The sequence below is a fragment of the Cannabis sativa genome, chromosome 6 (genome assembly GCF_029168945.1).
Source record: "Cannabis sativa cultivar Pink pepper isolate KNU-18-1 chromosome 6, ASM2916894v1, whole genome shotgun sequence".
Lineage (NCBI taxonomy): Eukaryota > Viridiplantae > Streptophyta > Magnoliopsida > Rosales > Cannabaceae > Cannabis > Cannabis sativa.
The window spans coordinates 71,408,863-71,429,299 of NC_083606.1; the positions used below are offsets into that span (position 1 = coordinate 71,408,863).

Sequence of the window (20,437 nt, forward strand, 5' to 3'; positions counted from 1 at the left end):
CTCAAAGCAAGTATGCAAAGAATTTGGTGAAAAAGTTTGGCCTTGAGAAAGCCAAACATACCAACACTCCCATGAGCACAACTTTGAAATTAAGCAAAGATGAACAAGGAGTAAAGGTAGATCAAACTTTGTATCGAAGTATGATAGGAAGTTTGCTTTATCTTACCGCTAGTCGTCCCGACATTTGCTATGTTGTTGGTGTTTGTGCACGTTATCAAAGCTAATCCCATGGAATCCCATCTTTCTCGCTCGTGAAAAGAATCATTCGCTATGTAAATAGCACTATTGATTTTGGGATTTGGTTTTCAAAAGACACTAATTCTAACCTTGTTTGCTTTAGTGATGCCGATCGTTGTGTAATGCCGATGATAGAAAAAGTACTAGTGGTGGATGTTTCTATCTTGGAAACAATTTGGTTTCATGGCATAGCAAGAAGCAAAACTCAATCTCTCTCCGTCCACAAGCAGGCCGAGTACATTGCCGCGGTAGTTGTTGTACCCAATTGTTATGGATGAAACAAATGATGGCAAACATTATGGGTTTGATTTGAAAACTTTAACCATCTTTTGTGATAACACTAGTGCTATAAACATTTCTAAGAATCCTGTTCAACACTCTCGCACTAAGCACATAGACATTCGTCATCACTTTATTAGAGAGCTTGTGGAAAATAAAATTCTTGTCTTAGAATATGTTGAAACTAGCAAACAAATTGCGTATATTTTTACTAAAGCTCTCGACTCGGCCCGATTTATTTCTCTAAGGAAATCCTTAGGGGTTTGTACTGCTTAATGCTTTTATTTTTCCATAATCCTTGATATTTCGAGTTGTCTTAGAGTTCATAATGTCTCGTCTTTGTCCTAAGAAAATTTCAACCTTATAAGAATTTCAGTCATTATTTTATTGCTAATGTTGGAATATTATGATGTCATACAAAGTTTGTCGTGAAAATTGTCCACTCCTCACAGGAATATTCAGGTTCATCAAACAGTGTTATGTAAGCTACCATTTTCGAATGTTGTTGTTCAAAAACTGTGTGTTCAAGCTCCATTGGATGAATAGAGCTACCTATCTCAATGTGTGAAAGCCATCTCTGAGTAAGTTGGAACTATGTAATTGGGAGTTATGTAGAAGATACGCTACCATTGAAAAGGGCTACCATTGAGGTAGTGTGACAAACTTCCTATGGGTACAATTTATCGTAAAAAGTCTTTTTGACAAATCGGGCAATGTTCCCTCGCTTACACTTTCACACACTAATGCTTCGATACAACTTGTGGTAAAATTTGTTTATTCTCGAAAATGGTGTTATAAAGCTATTACATACTGTTTGATGTGCTTTAATATTCTTGGTGATGGAGTCAATTTTTCCTGTGAACCGGTCTGACCTCATTCTATTACTTCATTAGTTTGATAAAATAATTTCTGATTATTCTTATGAGTTTGATTTTTTCATTAGGGACAAAGACAAATGGACATTGTGAATTCTAGTTGCAAAAATATCAAGGTTACTTTATTTTTTTCTGTCTTTTAATCAAAAAATAAAAATAAAAAAAAATAAAAAAAATGTTCGTGATCGAGTTGTCAAGTGAGCTTTGTTAAAAATTTTGTTATTTTTTTTTGTTATGTTTCATTATGTTCTTAGACACAATTTTTGCTCTTAAGTGGTGATTAGTGCTTCTGTGTCTTGGTGTGTTCTCTTGTTCCTTATTTGCAATTTTTCTTTGGGGGGCATTTTTTGAAAAAATAAAAGAAAAAGGGGGGCATATTTTTTTTTCGAATTCATTTTCGAATCCTTGTAAATATTTTTCCTTTTATTTTTTTTCATTTCTTGGAAACATGTTTTAATTTAGAATGTTTCCTTTATTTGTGGAGATTTGGTCTTTTTGGTGTTTATAGGAAATTTGTACTTAAATAATTAATTTTATTGTTGGTTTCCTTTTTGGTGGCTTTTTCGGATTTGGTGGGGTTTTTATTTCTTGGATTTTGTGGAAATATATGGTTTCCTTTTTTCATTTAAGGAAACATTGACCACATTTGAAAAACCTTTCTTTGGTTTTTTTTTTTTTTTTCTTTCCACACGTGGGTCAAAGGTAAGGAAGTTACCTTCCTTTTCAGTTTTTTTTTTGGGCATTTAAAATTGAAAGTTATATATTCTCAACTTCCCATAATCCCACGATCACCACTCTCTCTTCTCTTTTTATTTTTTCTCTCAAAGGTCTAACATTGTTCAAAGTGTAAGAGGGTTTGTGTTCTAGGGTTTCAAAGAAAAATGGCCAAAACTAAGAATGCCCAACCATCCAAGTTAAGCCCACTCGTGGATCCGCGTCCGTTTCACCGGCTTCTCGCGCCGCGCGCCGCCTCGCTTCCAAAGAATCGAGCTTCTGGTTCGTCTTCTGCTCCGACGAAGTCTGCCAAGAAATCAAAGACCCAAGCTCGAAAATCAGTGGCAAAATTCTCATCTCCTCTTGTTGGTGCCTCTCCTATTGCTTCTCCAACACCTGGGTTGGGTGATCATGATGAATCCCATTCATCCGATCACACATTGTCGAAGTCCTCTTCTTCGAATGGTGCTCCTAATGTCGACCAAGCTTTGGTGACTTTGCTCACGGTGAGTTCTCGAACAAGGTCCAAGGTTTCCACTCCTTCAAAGCCTGAAGTGGTTAAACCTAAAATTGCATTCAAAGGGAAAAAGGTGGTTTCTTCATCTTCAAAGGCCAAAAATCTCAAGGAGAATCCCCTTCTGCCTCTTCCTGAGCTAACCGAACCGAAGAAAGTGAGGAGGATCATGATTCGCAGGGCTTGTCCGATTCAAGTGAAGAATTTGTGCCCAAAGATCTTCCCCGTTGTTGATGATTCCGGATCCGAGAGTGAAGAACCGTAACCGAGCTCCGTCACTAAAGAATCGTCTCCGTTCCCGCCGTTCCAAAGAAGGACAAAGGAAAAAGGCCCATTGTCTCTAATCCCGTTCTTCCACGTAAAGAAAGAGGCCCTCTGGTATTTCTCTTGATAACTTCAAGCCTCACTCTCATTATTTTTGTTATAATGATCATGCTAGAGATATGAAATTCTATGAGAATAGGAATTTTACTGTGGAGAAAAATTTTAATGTTATTGCTCATAAGCTTTTTGGAGTGTATAACATGTTGAAAGAAAGACAATGGGTAGATACCTTGATCGGTTTTGATGGGTATGTGGATAGAATTGTGAAGGAATTTTATGCTAACATCACTGATGAGTTTCTCGATGAGGACTCTTTCATGTTTGGCAAAGTTTTTGTCAGAGGACACTGGTATTCCTTTACTGTGAAGGATGTTGCTGAGGCTCTCAATTTGCCTATGGGAATTGAGCCAACTGATGTGGAGTTTGATCGTCAAAAGGTGTCTTCCTATCTCTCCGGTGATAATGAAATTGAACTCTCCGACACCATGCATATGTCTCAACTCACCTATCAACATGCTGCTCTCATGAGGTTTGCCCTATCCAATTGGTTTCCTTGCTCCAATCCGGTAAATGTTTCAAATGAACTTGCCTTCTTTTTGTATAAAGTTTCAATTGGTGCTAAAATTGATTTGGCTGACATGATTTGGGAGCAAATTGTCTCTCTTCGAAAGGGTAAGAAACCTAGGCTCAATCTCATTTTTCCTCACTTAATCTATAAAATTTTATCTGATCAAGAGGAATTGATTCTTGAGAATGAATCAATTGAGATGCCTGTTGTTGGAACCACTTTCAAAATTCCTGAGAAGCCTCCTCAAGGAAAAGCCGGCTCAAAGAAAGGCTCTGGTCCGGCTTCCCCGGTCTTACAACCGATCCCCCGTCGCTCGGATCTCGCTTCCACTTCGCTCCTACGTAAATGGCAGAATTTAACTTGCGTTTGGGAAGAATGGAGACCACAGCCTTGCTTCTTAGGAAGATGGACAGCATCATGAAATACTTCCGACCCAATGATGATGAATAAGTGGTTCAATCTTTTATCTTTTGCTTTTTATTAATGTTTATTTGAATTTATGACTTTGTTCATGTTTGTTTTTGTTATCTTTGGCTCCTTGATAGACAAAAAGGGGGAGTAGTTTTATTTTTTGGATTCATTGGACTCCTTGTTACAACTCTGGACCCTTGGTTTTAGGGGGAGTTGCTTGTTTGTGGTTTAACACTTTTCCGTTTAAAAAGTTGTTTGTGGTTTAACACTTTTCCATTTAAAAAGTTGTGTTCTTCGGTTTGCAAGCTTTTTCGTCCAAAAAAAAGTTCTATGTTTTATGTGTTAGAGAGCTTTCATGCAGGGGGAGTATTTTCTATACTCTTGTATCTTTAAAAAGCTATTTGCTTTGGTTTCTAACACTTGATGCAGGTTTTCTCATAATAAAATGTTTTGTCAATCAAAGTGCCAAAGGGGGAGATTGTTAATTCCATTTTTGACATATTTAATTGACAAAAATATTTTATTATTCATTGTATATTTTCGGCTGGTATACATTAATATGGTTTCCTATTTGGTGTATTCAAACTTGAAAGGAAAGTTGTCTAGCTTTCCTATTTTTGGAAAAAAAGGTAAAAATGGTAAGTTTGGTTACCCATTTCGTTTTTTATCTAACCAGCTGTTATTCTGATCTTGTGTTGAGTTTCCCATTTTCTAAGATCAGGTTTCTTGAAGAGAAAACCGGAGCTAAACTTTCCTTTTCTATAAAAGGAAAGTTGTAGTTACTGTCCCACGATTCTGTATGTACAGAAACGGAAATTCCCGGATCGATTGAAGAATTATTTTAGGAAGTTTCTAAGGTTGAGGTCTTGTTCAGACCGAATGTAAGCTGTCTATGAGATGTATATTCATTATAAATACATCTCATAGCTGCTAGGTTTTGCATCTCTTTCATACACTTAGAATTGCTTTCATATCTTAAGGAAAGAGTGTCTTTGTTTAGTACCTCTCTTGGTACTTCTCTTGTATCTTTGAATTTCATTCATATCTTTAGAAAAGAGAGTCTTTGATTTGTAGAGAAGAGTTGTTCTACTCTTACTCTGTTTATTTGTTGTTTGTATTGTCTTGAGTCTGTATTCAAGTCTACAACGAAGAAGAACATCAGTGCACCTTCGGGAGAAGGGTATGCTTTACAAGCTGAGATTGCTTTTGAAGTCTTGCACGGAGGATACAAGCACACAACCTTCAGGAGATGGTTGCATAGGATTTTGGGAGATAGTCTTTAAGCCTTGAATCTAGGAGGATTCAAGCACTCTTCAAGGTGATCGAAGTGGAGTTCGAGCACTTGGAGTTTTATCAAGATTCTAAGCAAGAGTGGAATACATCAAGCTTGCGTATATGTTCAAGAGGGAGTCTATTTATGCATAAGTCAATTACTTTGTATTTTTGATACCGATCTAATGAATCTTATCTCTGGGCGTGGCCCCGTGGACTAGTAACAATCTGAAAGGATTGTTGAAACCACGTACAAAAATCTTGTGTGTTTTTACTTTTATGCACTGTTTGTTTTTCTGGGTTTCTCTGAAGTTACAGAGTTGCATTCTGTAACTACAAAATCGTTTTCGCATTTCAGTTTTATTATTCCGCATTTAATTAATCATTTAATTAAATAATCAAACTGGGAATATTAAAATACGGAATTTCAAAATCTAACATAAGAATCAATCACTATTATTAACTTTGCTATCCACAAAATAATTTTGTAAATAAGCCGTTGTATTGCTCAATCAATCTTTACAATCTGTACAAAGTTTGCCAAAGTACCCAACTATTATCTATTCCCACACAAATTTCTCAACCAATCTATATCTCCTTTCCCAATTCCACTATACTCAAAAGTTTGCCATTGTATTGTTCACATTTTTTGATATTTCAAAGGTAGCGGTTTAGTGGTCCTTTTGTTGGAGATGTTGTTAGGGTTTCTTTCCTTATTATTGTAAACGGTTTGGTTGGCCTACTATTGTGGAATTTGCTCGTTGAGTGATATCATCATGTAATGGACATTGTTCGATTTACCTATTAATGAATATTTCCGTTTTTCCTTTAAAAAAAAATATTAAGTATTGATACTTAATTTATTTGGATAATGTTTTAGATATAGTAATGGAGATGGGTTGGAACTTGGGTTATGGAGACCCTACAATAATGGAATTAAATTGGATAATGTTTTAGATATAGTAATGGAGATGGGTTGGAACTTGGGTTATGGAGAGAGACTACAATAATGGAAGTTGGTAAGTAGGTCTTTATATATTATTGCTATTAATTCAGCAATTAATATATGATCCATATTTATAAAATAAAATGATATAAAAAGCAAATATTTATATAGGCACACGTTCCAAGATTAATAACCTAATGCAATATTTTTGCATATATTACTTCATGCACTTCCTTTCCTATAAATAGTGTTAGAGGTTTCATAACCTTTCATCACCACAAAAATAACAAACACAAATAATTAATAAGATTTTTGTGAAACCATCTTTGGCCAATTCAAGATATGAAGTCTGCAATCATCTTTGCCCTTTTGGGAGTCCTTTGGGTAATTAAGCTATATCACATATTTATCTCTATATATAATGCTCAATATGATCAACTTTCAATAATGCTTTTATTTTATAATTTTTTTATTATAAATAATTAATTGCTAATAGACTAAGAGTGACAGTAAAATATATAATACTATAATTGGGCCAAATTCAACTAATTGAACAAAGAGATAAGTTGAAAAATACCTCTTTTATTAATCAATTAATTAAATTTAGGAAAATTTACAAAAATACTGGAATTTGGGTTAACTTTTACAAAAATACTGTCACACGGAAATCTTTTCAAAAATACTGTATTTTAATAAAACACCAGTAAAACACAAAGTAGGACAACTCAAAACAACAGTAGAACACTAGTAAAATACCAGTGAAAACTTAACACAGTATATTGCAGTATGAAACTTATAAAAAATACAGTAAAGAAGTAAAAAATACGGCCTGGCAGTATTTTTGTAAAAAAATAGCAAAGTTAGTATACTATGTAAATTGAAATATACCTTTTTATATGTATTGTACCCAAAATACCCTGACATAAGAGAGTCACATACAGAGTATCTTGAAGTAACTGGGGTAAAATTAGTACAAATATTTAAAAAAAAGAGGTAAAAATAATAGACCTTTAAAAAAAAAAAATGAAAGAGGACAATATAAAAATGGTATAGAGTCTAATTTAAATTCATTAAAAAAAATAATAATTAAATTACATTAGTAATTATGTAAAAGTGTCCTAGTAATTTCTTTTTTCAATAATAGTTTTTTTTTTTTTTGTGGTAAATAATTTTTTTTCAGTAATAGTTATTAAGAAGTTTCTTTTATTATTATTGGTTAAAGTTTATACCTTTGGCTGTACATTTATTTTGTACTAATGTTTCTAGTTAAATATATCAGTGACAATAGCAGTCCCTTTATTCTATTACAAAATATTGGTAGTAACTTTTAGGCATTCCACAAGGGAAATTTGATTTTTTATACTTACATATACCTAATATTTTATTTTTAAACTAATACATATCACCATTGAAAATATATGACCACTTTATCTAAAACTCAAAAATACCCCTCTCAAATTTTCCATACTTTTTTTTTAGTGTAAAAGCATAAAAAAATAAAAAAAAATTGGTAGTCTGATAGGGTCTGATGGTGATCCGATGGTTACTTGATGCTACTTTTGTATGTATAAAAACATAAAAAAAAATTGGTAGCAGATCTAGTCCGATGAGTGTGATGCTAAAACATATATGTTTTGAGAACTTCAGCAACAATATGTAGTACTTCTTAATTTTATCTGGTATTATTGAAAATAATTTGTTCTACAGTTACAAATATATGATACACACGTGTTGATTAACTAGTATATATATGTCTATATATATATATATATAAGAGTTGATTATACGTGTATATATATATGATTAAATGTAATTTTGTATTTTTATTAAATATTTAAAGTAGTTTATAAAGATATTTATTTATATGATTTTTAATTGATATAAAGTAAAAGAATTCATTTACATAAATTTTAATTTAATAATAAGTGCTAGACTAATAAAAATTTACCACCTTCTAGTTTTCATTAATAATTTTATACTATTTCTTATTTAATAAATATAAATTTTGTAATTTATTTAAAAAAATCAACTAATTAAAAAGTATATTAAAAAAAACTAATTAAAAAGTATACTTTAAACATAATTTTAATCATATCAAATCTAATATATTCATATTAATATAAATTAAATCATACGATAGATTGAATATAATGTTGATACAAATCAAATAAATAAAAATTATTTATTAAAGGATAGATCTTCAAACTTATGCATTTATGAATAAAAAATAAATAAGAGACAATAGTTTATTATAATAAAAATATTTTATTAGTCATATAAGGTATAAAAAGTAAATAATATTTAAATTCAATTGAAAGAGTTGAATGAAAATTAACTAAAAATAGAGTTGCATTTGATATATTTATAGTTTGAGTTAAAAAAAAATAAACTAAATAAATATTTATCCATATTTCAAAAATATGACATTGATTAATTTTTTTTTTCTTGTTGCACACGCTTTCCATTTTACTACAAATAAACAATGTTAAATTTGTGTTAAGTTCTTTGGAACAACATTATTCAATATTATACAACAAAAAAGAATATTTAGCATAAGTTATGAACCGAAGCTAATTAATATCCAGGGCCGGCCATTTAGCTGTGCAACAAGTGCTAAAGCACAGGACCCACAAATTAAAAAGGCCCATTATGACCTCTTAGAATTTTTTTTTTTTATGAATAATTACATAAGATACCATTTTTTGTAAAATATTTACATTTTTACGTTTAAAGAATGTTTTTTTACATTTTTACGGTTTTCTAAAAAATAACACGAAAAACAACATAAAATCAACAAGAAAACAACATAAAAGTAACATCAAAATAACAACAAAAAAACAACAAAAAATAACATACATATAACAAAAAATTAACAACAAATGAACAAAATTTCAACATAAAAAGACCATATTTTATGTAAATAAAATAAAAAAAAATCGTAAAAATGTTTAAAATTCCGTGAAACCGTATTTTTGTTGTTTTTGTGCATTTGTGAAATTAACCCTTTTTTTTTTAACCCAATCTTCCACTAATGTGTTATGCCAAATAAAAAAAAAAATTCCTTAATTCCTATTAATTTTTTTTTTTCATAATATTTGATATTAGTTTGAAGTTTTATTAGAAATAACAACAATTTTAATAAAATTGTTAATTTTTTTGGTGCTTAATTATGTAAAATATATTTTCATAATATGATGATATTCATAAATTATAATTTTTTTTTATTAGAGGCTTACTTTTTAAAATTAGAACAGGGCCTCCAAAATATTTAAGACGGCCCTATTAATATCGTTAGCATCAATCTAATAATCAATGTCATTGGTATTTTTGAGCCGACACTCACAACAAAAATATTAAAAATACATTTATAACAATCAATACCAACAATTTTCCATATTTATAGTCATGGAAGCATGTATATGTTTTGCTTAATTATGTGTATTTATTAATGAATGAATCATTGTTGATCACATATGTATATAAATAGACTAGCTAATTATATATATCGGCCATCACAATAATTATCATCCAAATTAATCTTCCATATATGAAAGATAACATGATTCAAATCATCCTTGTCATCATATATACAAGATAACATGTTCCTGAAATTGGAAACAAAAACAATAGCCTCTCTCTTTATAAAAATACATATAGTACTTATAACTTATAAATTTACTTATTTCCTTCTTTTTATTTTCCCTTTGGTATCAAGTGCTTTGCAAGTACAATAGATTCTACAAGAAACTATGTGAATCTTGAAGAAACGGAGAAATTTCTAGAAGAACCAAAACCAAGTGGAAACTTATTTTTTTATCGATACAACAAGCAGACTGATCAGAAACAAGAAGAACCAAAACCAAGTAGAAACTTATTTTTTTATCAATACAACAAGCAGACTGATCAAAAACAAGAAGAACCAAAACCAAGTGAAAACTTTTTGAATGGTTACAAGAAACAGAATGATCAGATAAATGAAGAATCAAAACCAAGTGGAAACATTCTTTTCTACACTTACAAGAAGCAGAGTGATCAGATAAACGACAAACCAAAACCAAGTGAAAACTTTTTGAATGGTCACAAGGAACAGACTGATCAGATAAATGAAGAATCAAAACCAAGTGGAAACATTCTTTTCTACACTTACAAGAAGCAGAGTGATCAGATAAACGACGAACCAAAACCAAGTGAAAACTTTTTGAATGGTCACAAGGAACAGACTGATCAGATAAATGAAGAATCAAAACCAAGTGGAAACATTCTTTTCTACACTTACAAGAAGCAGAGTGATCAGATAAACGACGAACCAAAACCAAGTGAAAACTTTTTGAATGGTCACAAGGAACAGACTGATCAAATAAATGAAGAATCAAAACCAAGTGGAAACATTCTTTTCTACACTTACAAGAAGCAGAGTGATCAGATAAACGACGAACCAAAACCAAGTGAAAACTTTTGAATGGTCACAAGGAACAGATCGATCGATAAATGAAGAATCAAAACCAAGTGGAAACATTCTTTTCTACACTTACAAGAAGCGAGTGATCAGATAAACGACGAACCAAAACCAAGTGAAAACTTTTTGAATGGTCACAAGGAACAGACTGATCAGATAAATGAAGAATCAAAACCAAGTGGAAACATTCTTTTCTACACTTACAAGAAGCAGAGTGATCAGATAAACGACGAACCAAAACCAAGTGAAAACTTTTTGAATGGTCACAAGGAACAGACTGATCAGATAAATGAAGAATCAAAACCAAGTGGAAACTTTCTTTTCTACAGTTACAAGAAGCAAAATGATGAGATAAAGGATGTATCAAAATTGAAGGACGAAAAAGCTGATTCTAGAGTTTCCTCTTTTGGAGTGGTTAAAACATCCACTATTAAGGACTCAGGCCATGCCGAGGCCTAGCTAGTGCTGCAATCATGAAAGCTTATTAGTCATGTTAAATTAATGTTTTATTTCCAATCCAATAAGGCAGTATATCTATGTATGTCTTACTGCTGAGCTGAAATAATAAAAATATATATCATATATGTTTTCTTTAATTATACTACCATTATTTCCATCATTTTTAAGAAAATATTTTGTGGTAATTAATGACTGAAAATCAATTAATAATCTAAAGCGTGTGTTTTTTCACGGCATTTAACTAATTCCCACAACAGTTTTTAGGAAATCTAGAAATAACTATTTTAGAGCAATCATTAGGGCTTGGAGTAACATCAGTCAATTTTAAAAGAAATATATGAGAAATGCTAAAGGGCACATGGTGCCTAGCACTCTCCTATGTGTCAGTATCGTTATTAGTCCAACTAAGTAACGGATTCCATATAGTTTAATATAATAACTTTTAGGGAGGTGGTGGAGGTGTGGGTTCGGTTGGCTCTCCGTCGGCGTCTCGGTCGGAGGTGGCGTTCGCCGTTCAGTTCGTGCGATGGTTGGTTTTGGGTGGAAGGCAGGTGGATCGGCAGTGTGTTTTGGTGGGTTTGATTTGAGAGAGAAAGGAGGATGAGAGAGAAATGGTTGAGAATAATGAGGGGGTATTTTGGGGTTTAGGTAAAAGTAGTCCTATTTTTTCAAGAGTTATAAGTATTAGTTTAGATAATTAATTTGGGTATAAAAATGCATAGAAATTCAAATTTACCATTTAATATCAGGTCCTACTTATAGGGTGACACTTCATAGTAATGCTCTTTTTTTTAGGCTAATTAAGTTTTTCATCCCTCGAACTTTAATATATACCAAATCATGCCCCTGAATTTTTAAGACCGTTAAAAATCTCCCATAAATTATTGAAATTTTTGAATTTAAAGATTTTTGTCTAATTTTAATAAGAAAAGTCTAACTTGGATGAAAGTTCAGGGGGCATATGATTCGGTACATGTCAAAATTCGAGGCACGTGATTTAGTAGATATTAAAGTTTGTGGAGTATTATTTAATTAGTGTATGGACAATCACATACTTAGTAAAATTGAATGAAATTGGATAAAAGTCCTTAAATCCGACAATCTCAATAGTTCAAGAAAAATTTAGAAGACATGATTTAGTACATGTTAAAGTTCAGAGAACAAAAATTAAAATTAGCATTTTTTAATGGTAGTAAGTTATAAAAATATTTAAAAAGAACTTATGTAATTTATGTAAAATATTAACATTTAAAATATTTATACCAAAACATCTTATCTCATCATATGAATATGTTAATATATTACTATTAAATAAATAGTATATCACAAAATAAATCCACCATGTTTACTCATGGATGGCTTGAATCTCTTACCACTTGTTTTTCTTCTCGTGATCTTGATTGATGCTCTCCCCCATGGATAATTTCTTTTGATTGTATGACCTCAATGGCAAGTCTTTTAGAAAGAAGAATATGCCATCGAAATGACTTTTAGATTGTTAGAAAAGTTCTCATTACAAGCGAGAATATGAGGATTACAATCAAAATAGTCAAAATAAAAATAGAAGTATTTCATCAAGATTACAAGAAAGCTAGAGAAGAAGAAGAAGAAGAATAACACACACAAAGCTTGACCTAAGGACCTTTGTCCTAAAAGTCATTTCCTCCCTCATATGGACACTTAGGGAAACTCTAGAAATGCTCTTAAAGATTTATCAAGCCTCATATGCTCAGCCTAGTGTCTAAGGATGAGCATTGTCCTTACAAGGTTCTAACCACAACAAATGGTTTCAACTGCTTCTCTGACAAGTGAACAATATGGCCTCTATTTATAGAGTTTTTCACTCTCATATGAACATGAATGACCACCATAAAGCCCTTGGATGTTACAATTATAAATTGGGCATTTATAGTATTAAATGAGTGATTTTGAGGAGTTTTGGAATGTTAGAAAGACTCACAAACGTTCAAAAACGTGTGAAAGTATATGCTGAAAAAAAAAACAGTAACTAGTTACTAGTTACTATTTTTTCAGCTTTGGCCCATTCTTCTCCAAAGTGTTCCAAATCATTCCCACTTGATTTTGAACCATTTATACACCTTATAAATGAATAAATCAAGTCTCCAACAATAATATTTTAAATAGCTATCATTCATTCACATTCATAAACAATTAGTAACATCTTTTACTAATTTAAGAGTGAAAAAGAAATGAGAGTTACATATTCAAGTGATTATAAATATAAAGGATTTGCAACTCCTATTTTGAGATCATTCTACACACATTTTGTAATTCCATAATGTATATTATAATTTGACAAAATTAATACTTTGTCACACTTAATTATTTATAACTTAATTATTTAATCTAAATATTATATTATATAAAATAATATAACAACAACTCCATTAAATCTGATATAATATAACACCTCATAGAATAATAGTGATGAGTGATCATCACGTAAAATCGAATGAGTTTTGAATTTTTTTATTAATATGGTGGAAACAATATGTGGAGAAGAGGGCCTCAGATATAAAAAATTAGGGATATTGGCGGCTAAACCACTTAAATTTTACGGTTTGTAACAGTTAACTACAAAAACTGAAATTTTGGTAGCATAACTACCTAAACTCTGGTTCTATTTTGCTCTGCATACCTCCGTCCAAAAATCACAATTAAGTGACATGGTGGACTGTCCACGTGTACACACTTGTACACGTGGCAAATTTTTAGTGGTCAACGTAATTTTAATTTTAGGCTTAACTAAAAATAATTTAAAAATTAAAAAAAAAAATAATTTATAAAAAATTAAAAAAAAAATCTTTTTTTTTTCTTTTTCTTTTTCTTTCTTTTTCTCTTTCTCTTTCTTCTCGACAGAACCCCCCTCCCCTAACCCTTCTTCTTCTTCTTCTTCTTCTTCTGCCATTCTTCTTGTTCTTCCTCTCGACAGGTCCCTAGCCCTCAAAACCCATATCACTATATCATATCAGAAGAACACATCAGAGCCAAAAACACACGCGAAATGCATCATCAACAACACAACAATGGTTTACTTAGCTACCATTCTTGCAATGAAATCTTCGTATCAGATCTTCCCATCGGAACCGACCTCAACCTCCCGGATCAATTCATCGAATTAGGCTGGCTCAAGCTTCTCGCCAATGCTGGTTACGATGTGCTGGAGCTCAATGACGGAGACGTAGCCGGTGCACTCCTTATCGAGGACCTTGAAAGCATCGCGGAGCTGGCAATCGAAGGGTTCGGGCTTCATGTGCTTAGCCATGAGGTCCAAGAATCGAGGGAAATCGAAGGGCGCACTGAGCTTTTCCTCGACGATAATGGATTTCAGCTGGGCTTGGGTCGGGTTTCCTCCCAGAGACCGCATCAGAATTCCTAGCTCCGACGGTGCAATCCGACCATCGCCATCGATGTCGAATTGGGTGAAAGCCTCCCTCATTGAAGATACTTGGTTGTCGCTCAGATCCTTTCCCATGGCTACCGGATTAACGGAGTGAGTGGGTCTGGTTCCTTTGTCGCTCTAGAAAAAGAAATCTCTCAGTTTAGGGGGGGTGTTCTGTTGAGAAGAATAAGAAGAAGAAGAAGAAGGGTTAGGGGAGGGGAGTTCTGTCGAGAAGAAAGAGAAAGAGAAAGAAAATGAGAAAAAAAATAAAGAAAAAAACAAGAAAAAAGAAAAAAAAAAGGAAAAAAAAAGTAAAAAAAATATTTAATTTTTTTTTTTCTGATTTTTATTTTTTTTTAAATATTTATAATTATTTTTTAAAATTAAAATTATGTGGACCACTAAAAATTTACCACGTGTACAAGTGTGTATACATGGACACTCCACTGTGGTACTTAACTGTGATTTTTAGACGGAGGTGTGCAGTGCAAAATGGAACCCGGGTTTAGGTAGTTATTCTATTTAGAGCTAAATTAGCACCAGATTATAAGAATTATTTTATTATTTTCTTTCACACCATTATTATTAGGTTTAATTAGATTATAAAACCTAAATCTCTCACATTCTTGTTACGTAATATGCAGAGAGCCTCTAACCCTAAGAAAATAAAAACTCAATCTCAATCTCTTTCTTTTAGCTTGAACAAAATTCTTAGAGAAGACACTCATAAAATCCTAATCCTACCACCTATTCATCTCGCTATCTATCAAGAATTTATTATTTTCCTTCTTGTTTCGTTCTTTTCGCCAAACAACACTCATGATTTTCAACATAAGATTGAGATCATTCTCACCATTCTAATTATTTGAGATTTCAAGATCTAGGACTGATTAAGAAGAGTCATCAAGAGGTAAGAGAGTTCTTCCACTTATTGTTTGTCAATTTTTAGGTTAAACTATGAAATCTCGTTTTTATTTTTTTGAAAGTTATTGTCTTAGTAAAATAGTCGTATCTCTCTCAATACTCATCTGATTTCAGCGATCTTGGTACCGTTGCAAAAATAATTCGATGATCTAAAATTTTTATGAAGAATCAATTCACCAATTCGATATTATTCTGTGTAAAAAATTATCATCTTTATGCTGCTATTGTAATTCGTTATTCTTCATGTTTCTAGAAAAAGTACTTTCACTTAAAATATAATAACTCTCTCAATTATCATCCATTTTTGATGATCTATATATGGTTTCAAAGCTTATTTGGTTTTCCATAAATTTCACTTAGGAACGTTTTGTTAATTCGGAGTCATACTATATCAAAAAGTTAGTTTCCTTCTGTATCATGTGATTCGTTTCTTGAATATTGTGCTTTAAAAACTGTTTTGGTAAAATTGCAATATCTCTCTCAATATAATTCCAATTTCAAAGATTTTGGTGTCATTGGAAAGAGAATTAAAGTTCCTAAAACTTTCATGAAGATATTATCATCTTGTTCTGTACTTTTCAATGTCAAAAGTTTGTATTTTCACTGAGCCATGTAATTCATTACTCCATATTCTTTCTCAGAAATAGTTTCAGTAAAACTATGATAACTCCCTCATTTTAAGTCCATTTTTAGTGATTTTTATATCATTGGAAAGATAATTTAATTGCTTATATTTTTTATGAAGACAACGTTTACCTAATTAGTGTAGTTGTTGGTCAAAAATAGTAAGTTTTCTCTTATACTATAAGAGTACAAATTTTGATATTCGGGCCATGACTCATGTTTTATTATAGGTAGCAGTGACGAGATAACAAGTCTTAAGCAGTGGGACTTGAGGTAAGGAAATTATATAGTTTTGTATGTGTTTATCTGTATAAATTTGAATTCTTTGTGTATTAGAATATGATTTATAAAATATGTATATGGTACTGAGAATATGTGGTATGGACACGATATGAGTTTGTAAATTGATAAATAGATTATGGTTGTTATGACTTGTATATGTTGTATGTTGTATGTTGTGTGTTGTATAATAACGTCTCAAGTAAAGTGAGGGACTATGGTGGGGTATGATACAGGGTAAGGCCGTTCAATGTAGAGATACCCTACCCTGCATTTTACTGAGTCGTGTATGAGATTGTTATTGTGAGGTATGATACAGTGATATTACTGTTGAATATAGAGATACCCTATCCTATAACAGTGGTAGGGCTGCATAAGCCCAGGTTATTATATGGTAGGGCTGCATAGGCCCAGGATATTGTAGGGCCAGGTTAGGCCCGGGTTATGTAAGTAATGGCTACGATATACCATTGTTATGGTAATGACATTATTATTTTATAGTATTGATATGATGATGTTATGAGTATAATATTAGAGTTATAATCTCTGTTTATGTGTATAGTGTGAACAATTAGTATGGACCTATATAATAAAAGTTTTCATGTGTACAGTTATTTGGCTATAGTTATAAAATAAGGTGTATGATATTGCTAAAACTTAATAAATACATTAATGATATGTGTGATATTATATGGTATTGTATGATAAGCATTTTCTTACTGGGCTTTTAGCTCACCCCCTTACTTTCCTCCTACAGGCAATAGACAGGGAACATTAAATGTAAGTTTGATGAGCTAGGTCAGTTCTGGTATGTATACTGCGAGGGGCTATGGACGAGCAAACGGTCTAGAACGCCGGTGGAGCCTTGGTTTTATTTTATTTTTATAGTAAAGTAATCTGAGCTCAGTGGGATGTTACAATTTATTTTTTTAAAAAAATGCACTTAACTACTTATTTTGTTTTTATTATGAATGATCATTCACTTTTTTTTGCATATTTATTGTAAAACTCACTGTGTATTTCCAAACAGCTTTGAATCTTTTTAATTAATGCATCAAAATTAGTATTTTGTAAAATAAGGCAAAATATTGGAGTGTTATAAATACCAATTGTACATTAGCTCCCTTATATAAAATAGAGAAATTTATTAAAAATTAGGAAGGGTCACAATCGATGGATATATATCATTTCCAATAACATAAAATAAATTAATAAATAATGACCATTGTGACAGATATTATAATAATGTCAACCTATATCTTTCTTCTTCCTATATAATAATTATATGGTGAATGATTGAAGAGCAGAAGAAGAAGTGATAAAAGATATATACTTAAAAAGATATGGGATTGAATTTTTGGTGTCTCCTTCTTGTCCTCCTGGTAATTTATTCTTAACTAATTCTAATTAATCATATGATTTATATTCATCCTTGAACCTTGTATTAATTCCTATAACATGATGAAAACTAATATTAGAAATTTCTTAAATATAATTAATGTTTTTGTTTGATTATTTTTGTAGTACTTTTTTTGGAGTAGTGAATGTGATCAAGAGACAAGGAATAATGATGTGAAAAGCAATGACAATATTATAAGTCTTCCTAGTGAGAATCATCAAGATCCTCATCATCATCATCATCATCATGGCTCTCATGATGATCATGATCTTGACCGTTCAACTATACAAGCACAGTCACTTTTTATCAACCTGAATGACATAAAAAAGGGGTTCACAAAACCTATATATTTTCCAAAGCTGAAAAAACCTCATAAATCTCCTCCTTTTCAACATGAGCAACAATTATTAGGAGCTCCAAATTCGGTTCCTTTCTCCTTAAAACAACTTCCAAACCTTCTTAGGCTATTCTCAGTCCCTCAAGGCTCACCACAAGCCAAATCCATGGAATCCACTCTCCAAATGTGTGATGATTTTAATCCCATCAAAGGAGAGATTAGGAAGTGTGTTACTTCTTTTGACTCTATGCTTGATTTTGTACGTGGCATCTTTGGATTGGATGGATTCGGCCACGGGTTTACTTTTCTCACAACAACCTTTTACAATGACTCCAATACCGCCATATTCCAAAACTACACGGTTTTGGATGATCTCAGGGAGATCCCTATTCCTAAGATGGTGGCATGCCATCTTATGGAATTTCCTTATGCTGTTTACGGATGTCATAGCATGGTTGGTGATAGGAGGCTGTTTAAGATGTCGTTGCGTGGTGAAGGGGAGACATAGTCGAGACCATCGTCGTTTGTCACTTGGATACCTCTGAGTGGGAACCCGAACATATTTCTTTTAAGGCGCTAGGGTTCGGGCCAGGGATGGGTCCTGTTTGTCATTTCTTCCCTGATCAAACTAATTTTGTATGGATTCCATCCTCTATTTCAGTCTAGCTATATATGGCATTAAATTACTGAAATAGTATTAATGGCATTTACTATTTGCAATTTCTTTCTTATAGTATCGTTAAGTTGTGATGTGATGAAATAAGCATCATATTATTGATGTATGTTATCATATAAAAGATTGTGTTTGGAAATTCACGGTGTGATATGAAGTTATATTTAATTGAAGGTAATTAATAGGTTTTCTGGTGTTTGGAAAGTAAGTAAGTACATAATTGAAACTAATAGGTATAATTATTTTTGCCTCAGTTTTATTATTTGAGGTTCTCATGATTTTCATATCTCGACTTCATGAGTTGTAATTGGGTGGTCAAGTACCATAATATCCCTAACAGTAACAGTGGTAGAGAAAAGGACAGTACAAGAGATATGCATGGGATACTCTCACAAAATTGTACGAGGCCAAATCACTACACATGCAACAAAATCTTCTTAAAGAAGATGATAGAGTCAAGTTCGGTGACAGATCACATCAACACCCTTAACACACCACATGTAAATATATAGATTTGTTGATGATTGATACTATAAATATATAATAATAATAATAATGTATCATATGGTATTATATATATAGGGATATGATTTTGTCCCGTTATTATACTTTCACTGATTGTAATCCGTGATTGCCAAATCAGTACTGCCGAATTTATGGAGTTATTTGATCTGACGGCAGAGATTGATCTAGGGGTAATTAGGGTTAAAAAGTAGAAACGTACCCTGACACTCATTTAATGTACCCTGAGATCCATCTAATGTACCACGGAATACATTCCGTAAAAGTACATCACGGGACAAAATTATATTTCTATATATATAGTCTTTTGGAGGAGGTTTCAATGGTTACATATATGTAACCATTATGGTTACATTTATTTTTAGTCATTGAATTTCTATTGAATGGTTGTGATTAATTTAAAAATTAAAATAAATAAATAAATTGATAACTTGTAACCTAATAGTAACATAATACTTTATTTTCTTATAAAATTTTAATTAAAATTAATTATATTTAAAATTAAATTACTAATAATTATTAATTAATTTTTTGTAATTTGTTACTAAATAAGTATCTTTTAGAAATTAATTTTTTTACACTTAAATTATTGAAATATTTGTAATAAAACTTCTTATTATTTAAAATTATCACACCCATAACCTTAATTAATAAAAAATAGTGAGAAGGTTTTTTATTACTTATCAATAATGATGGGAAGTTGGTTCTCTCACCGTCATTGAAGGTACAGAGAGCACGAAAAAAAAAATACGAAGTTACATACGTAGAAGCCAAAAAAACGATCATGGGCGTGAATTAAATTATGGTCAACTTATCCTCTGTTTTGATCATAATCGTCTCTTTTCAAAGAAGTTAGGGTTTGTTTTCTTTCTTTTACGACCACATTCAAATTTTTCTCATTCCCAACATCTTCTTTAAGTGAGGGGTTCAAGAGCAGCTTGTCCGAGTGGTTCGGTTCGGCTCAACGACATCCTCAATTTCAGATTTTTGTTTTCATTTATTAATTTTTAATTATTAGTTTAATTCCAATTAATATTTTACGGGGTTAGAATTATAATAAGGAGTTCATTCCTTAATTAATTTTAATCCTGTGATCGTGTTTATGTGTTGAAACTAATTTAGTTTTTCCATTAATCTTATCTTTTGACATGGTTTTCTAGTTTTTTCTGGTTCGAGTCTTGTTTTTTGGTTTGGTTGTGTAGCTCAGAATCATCATAGTGC

The 20,437-nt window shown here is 31.7% G+C and overlaps 2 protein-coding genes and 1 pseudogene across 3 annotated transcripts; 2 read left to right on the forward strand and 1 right to left on the reverse strand.

Moving 5' to 3' along the window:
* The first annotated feature begins 6,374 nt into the window (after positions 1–6,374).
* LOC115695900 (uncharacterized) lies at positions 6,375–11,192 on the forward strand. 2 transcript variants are annotated; one of them, XM_061117794.1, is made up of 3 exons: positions 6,375–6,524; positions 9,856–9,915; positions 10,207–11,192. In XM_061117794.1, the coding sequence occupies exons 1-3, from the start codon at positions 6,483–6,485 to the stop codon at positions 10,597–10,599; spliced, it is 495 nt and encodes a 164-aa protein (XP_060973777.1). In that variant the 5' UTR covers positions 6,375–6,482; the 3' UTR covers positions 10,600–11,192. The 2 variants fall into 2 exon arrangements, with proteins under 2 accessions (XP_060973777.1, XP_060973776.1); XM_061117793.1 differs by having other exon boundaries at positions 9,856–11,192.
* Positions 11,193–14,036: 2,844 nt separating this feature from the next.
* Positions 14,037–14,609, reverse strand: LOC133039007 (probable calcium-binding protein CML13; annotated as a pseudogene).
* Positions 14,610–17,412: 2,803 nt separating this feature from the next.
* On the forward strand, positions 17,413–18,833 carry LOC115702225 (BURP domain protein USPL1-like). The gene is made up of 2 exons (XM_030629671.2): positions 17,413–17,667; positions 17,810–18,833. Exons 1-2 carry the CDS (start codon positions 17,629–17,631, stop codon positions 18,527–18,529), a joined length of 759 nt encoding a protein of 252 aa, XP_030485531.2. The 5' UTR covers positions 17,413–17,628; the 3' UTR covers positions 18,530–18,833.
* Positions 18,834–20,437: the final 1,604 nt, after the last annotated feature.

What these genes read in the sequence shown, in the direction of transcription:
- LOC115695900 (XM_061117793.1), top strand. Translation starts at nt 6,483, where the DNA reads ATGAAGTCTGCAATCATCTTTGCCCTTTTGGGAGTCCTTTGG. An exon ending in CCCTTTTGGGAGTCCTTTGG is followed by an intron (nt 6,525 to 9,855) that starts GTAATTAAGCTA and finishes TTTGGTATCAAG; the next exon opens with TGCTTTGCAAGTACAATAGA.
- LOC115702225 (XM_030629671.2), top strand. Translation starts at nt 17,629, where the DNA reads ATGGGATTGAATTTTTGGTGTCTCCTTCTTGTCCTCCTG. An exon ending in GTCTCCTTCTTGTCCTCCTG is followed by an intron (nt 17,668 to 17,809) that starts GTAATTTATTCT and finishes TTATTTTTGTAG; the next exon opens with TACTTTTTTTGGAGTAGTGA.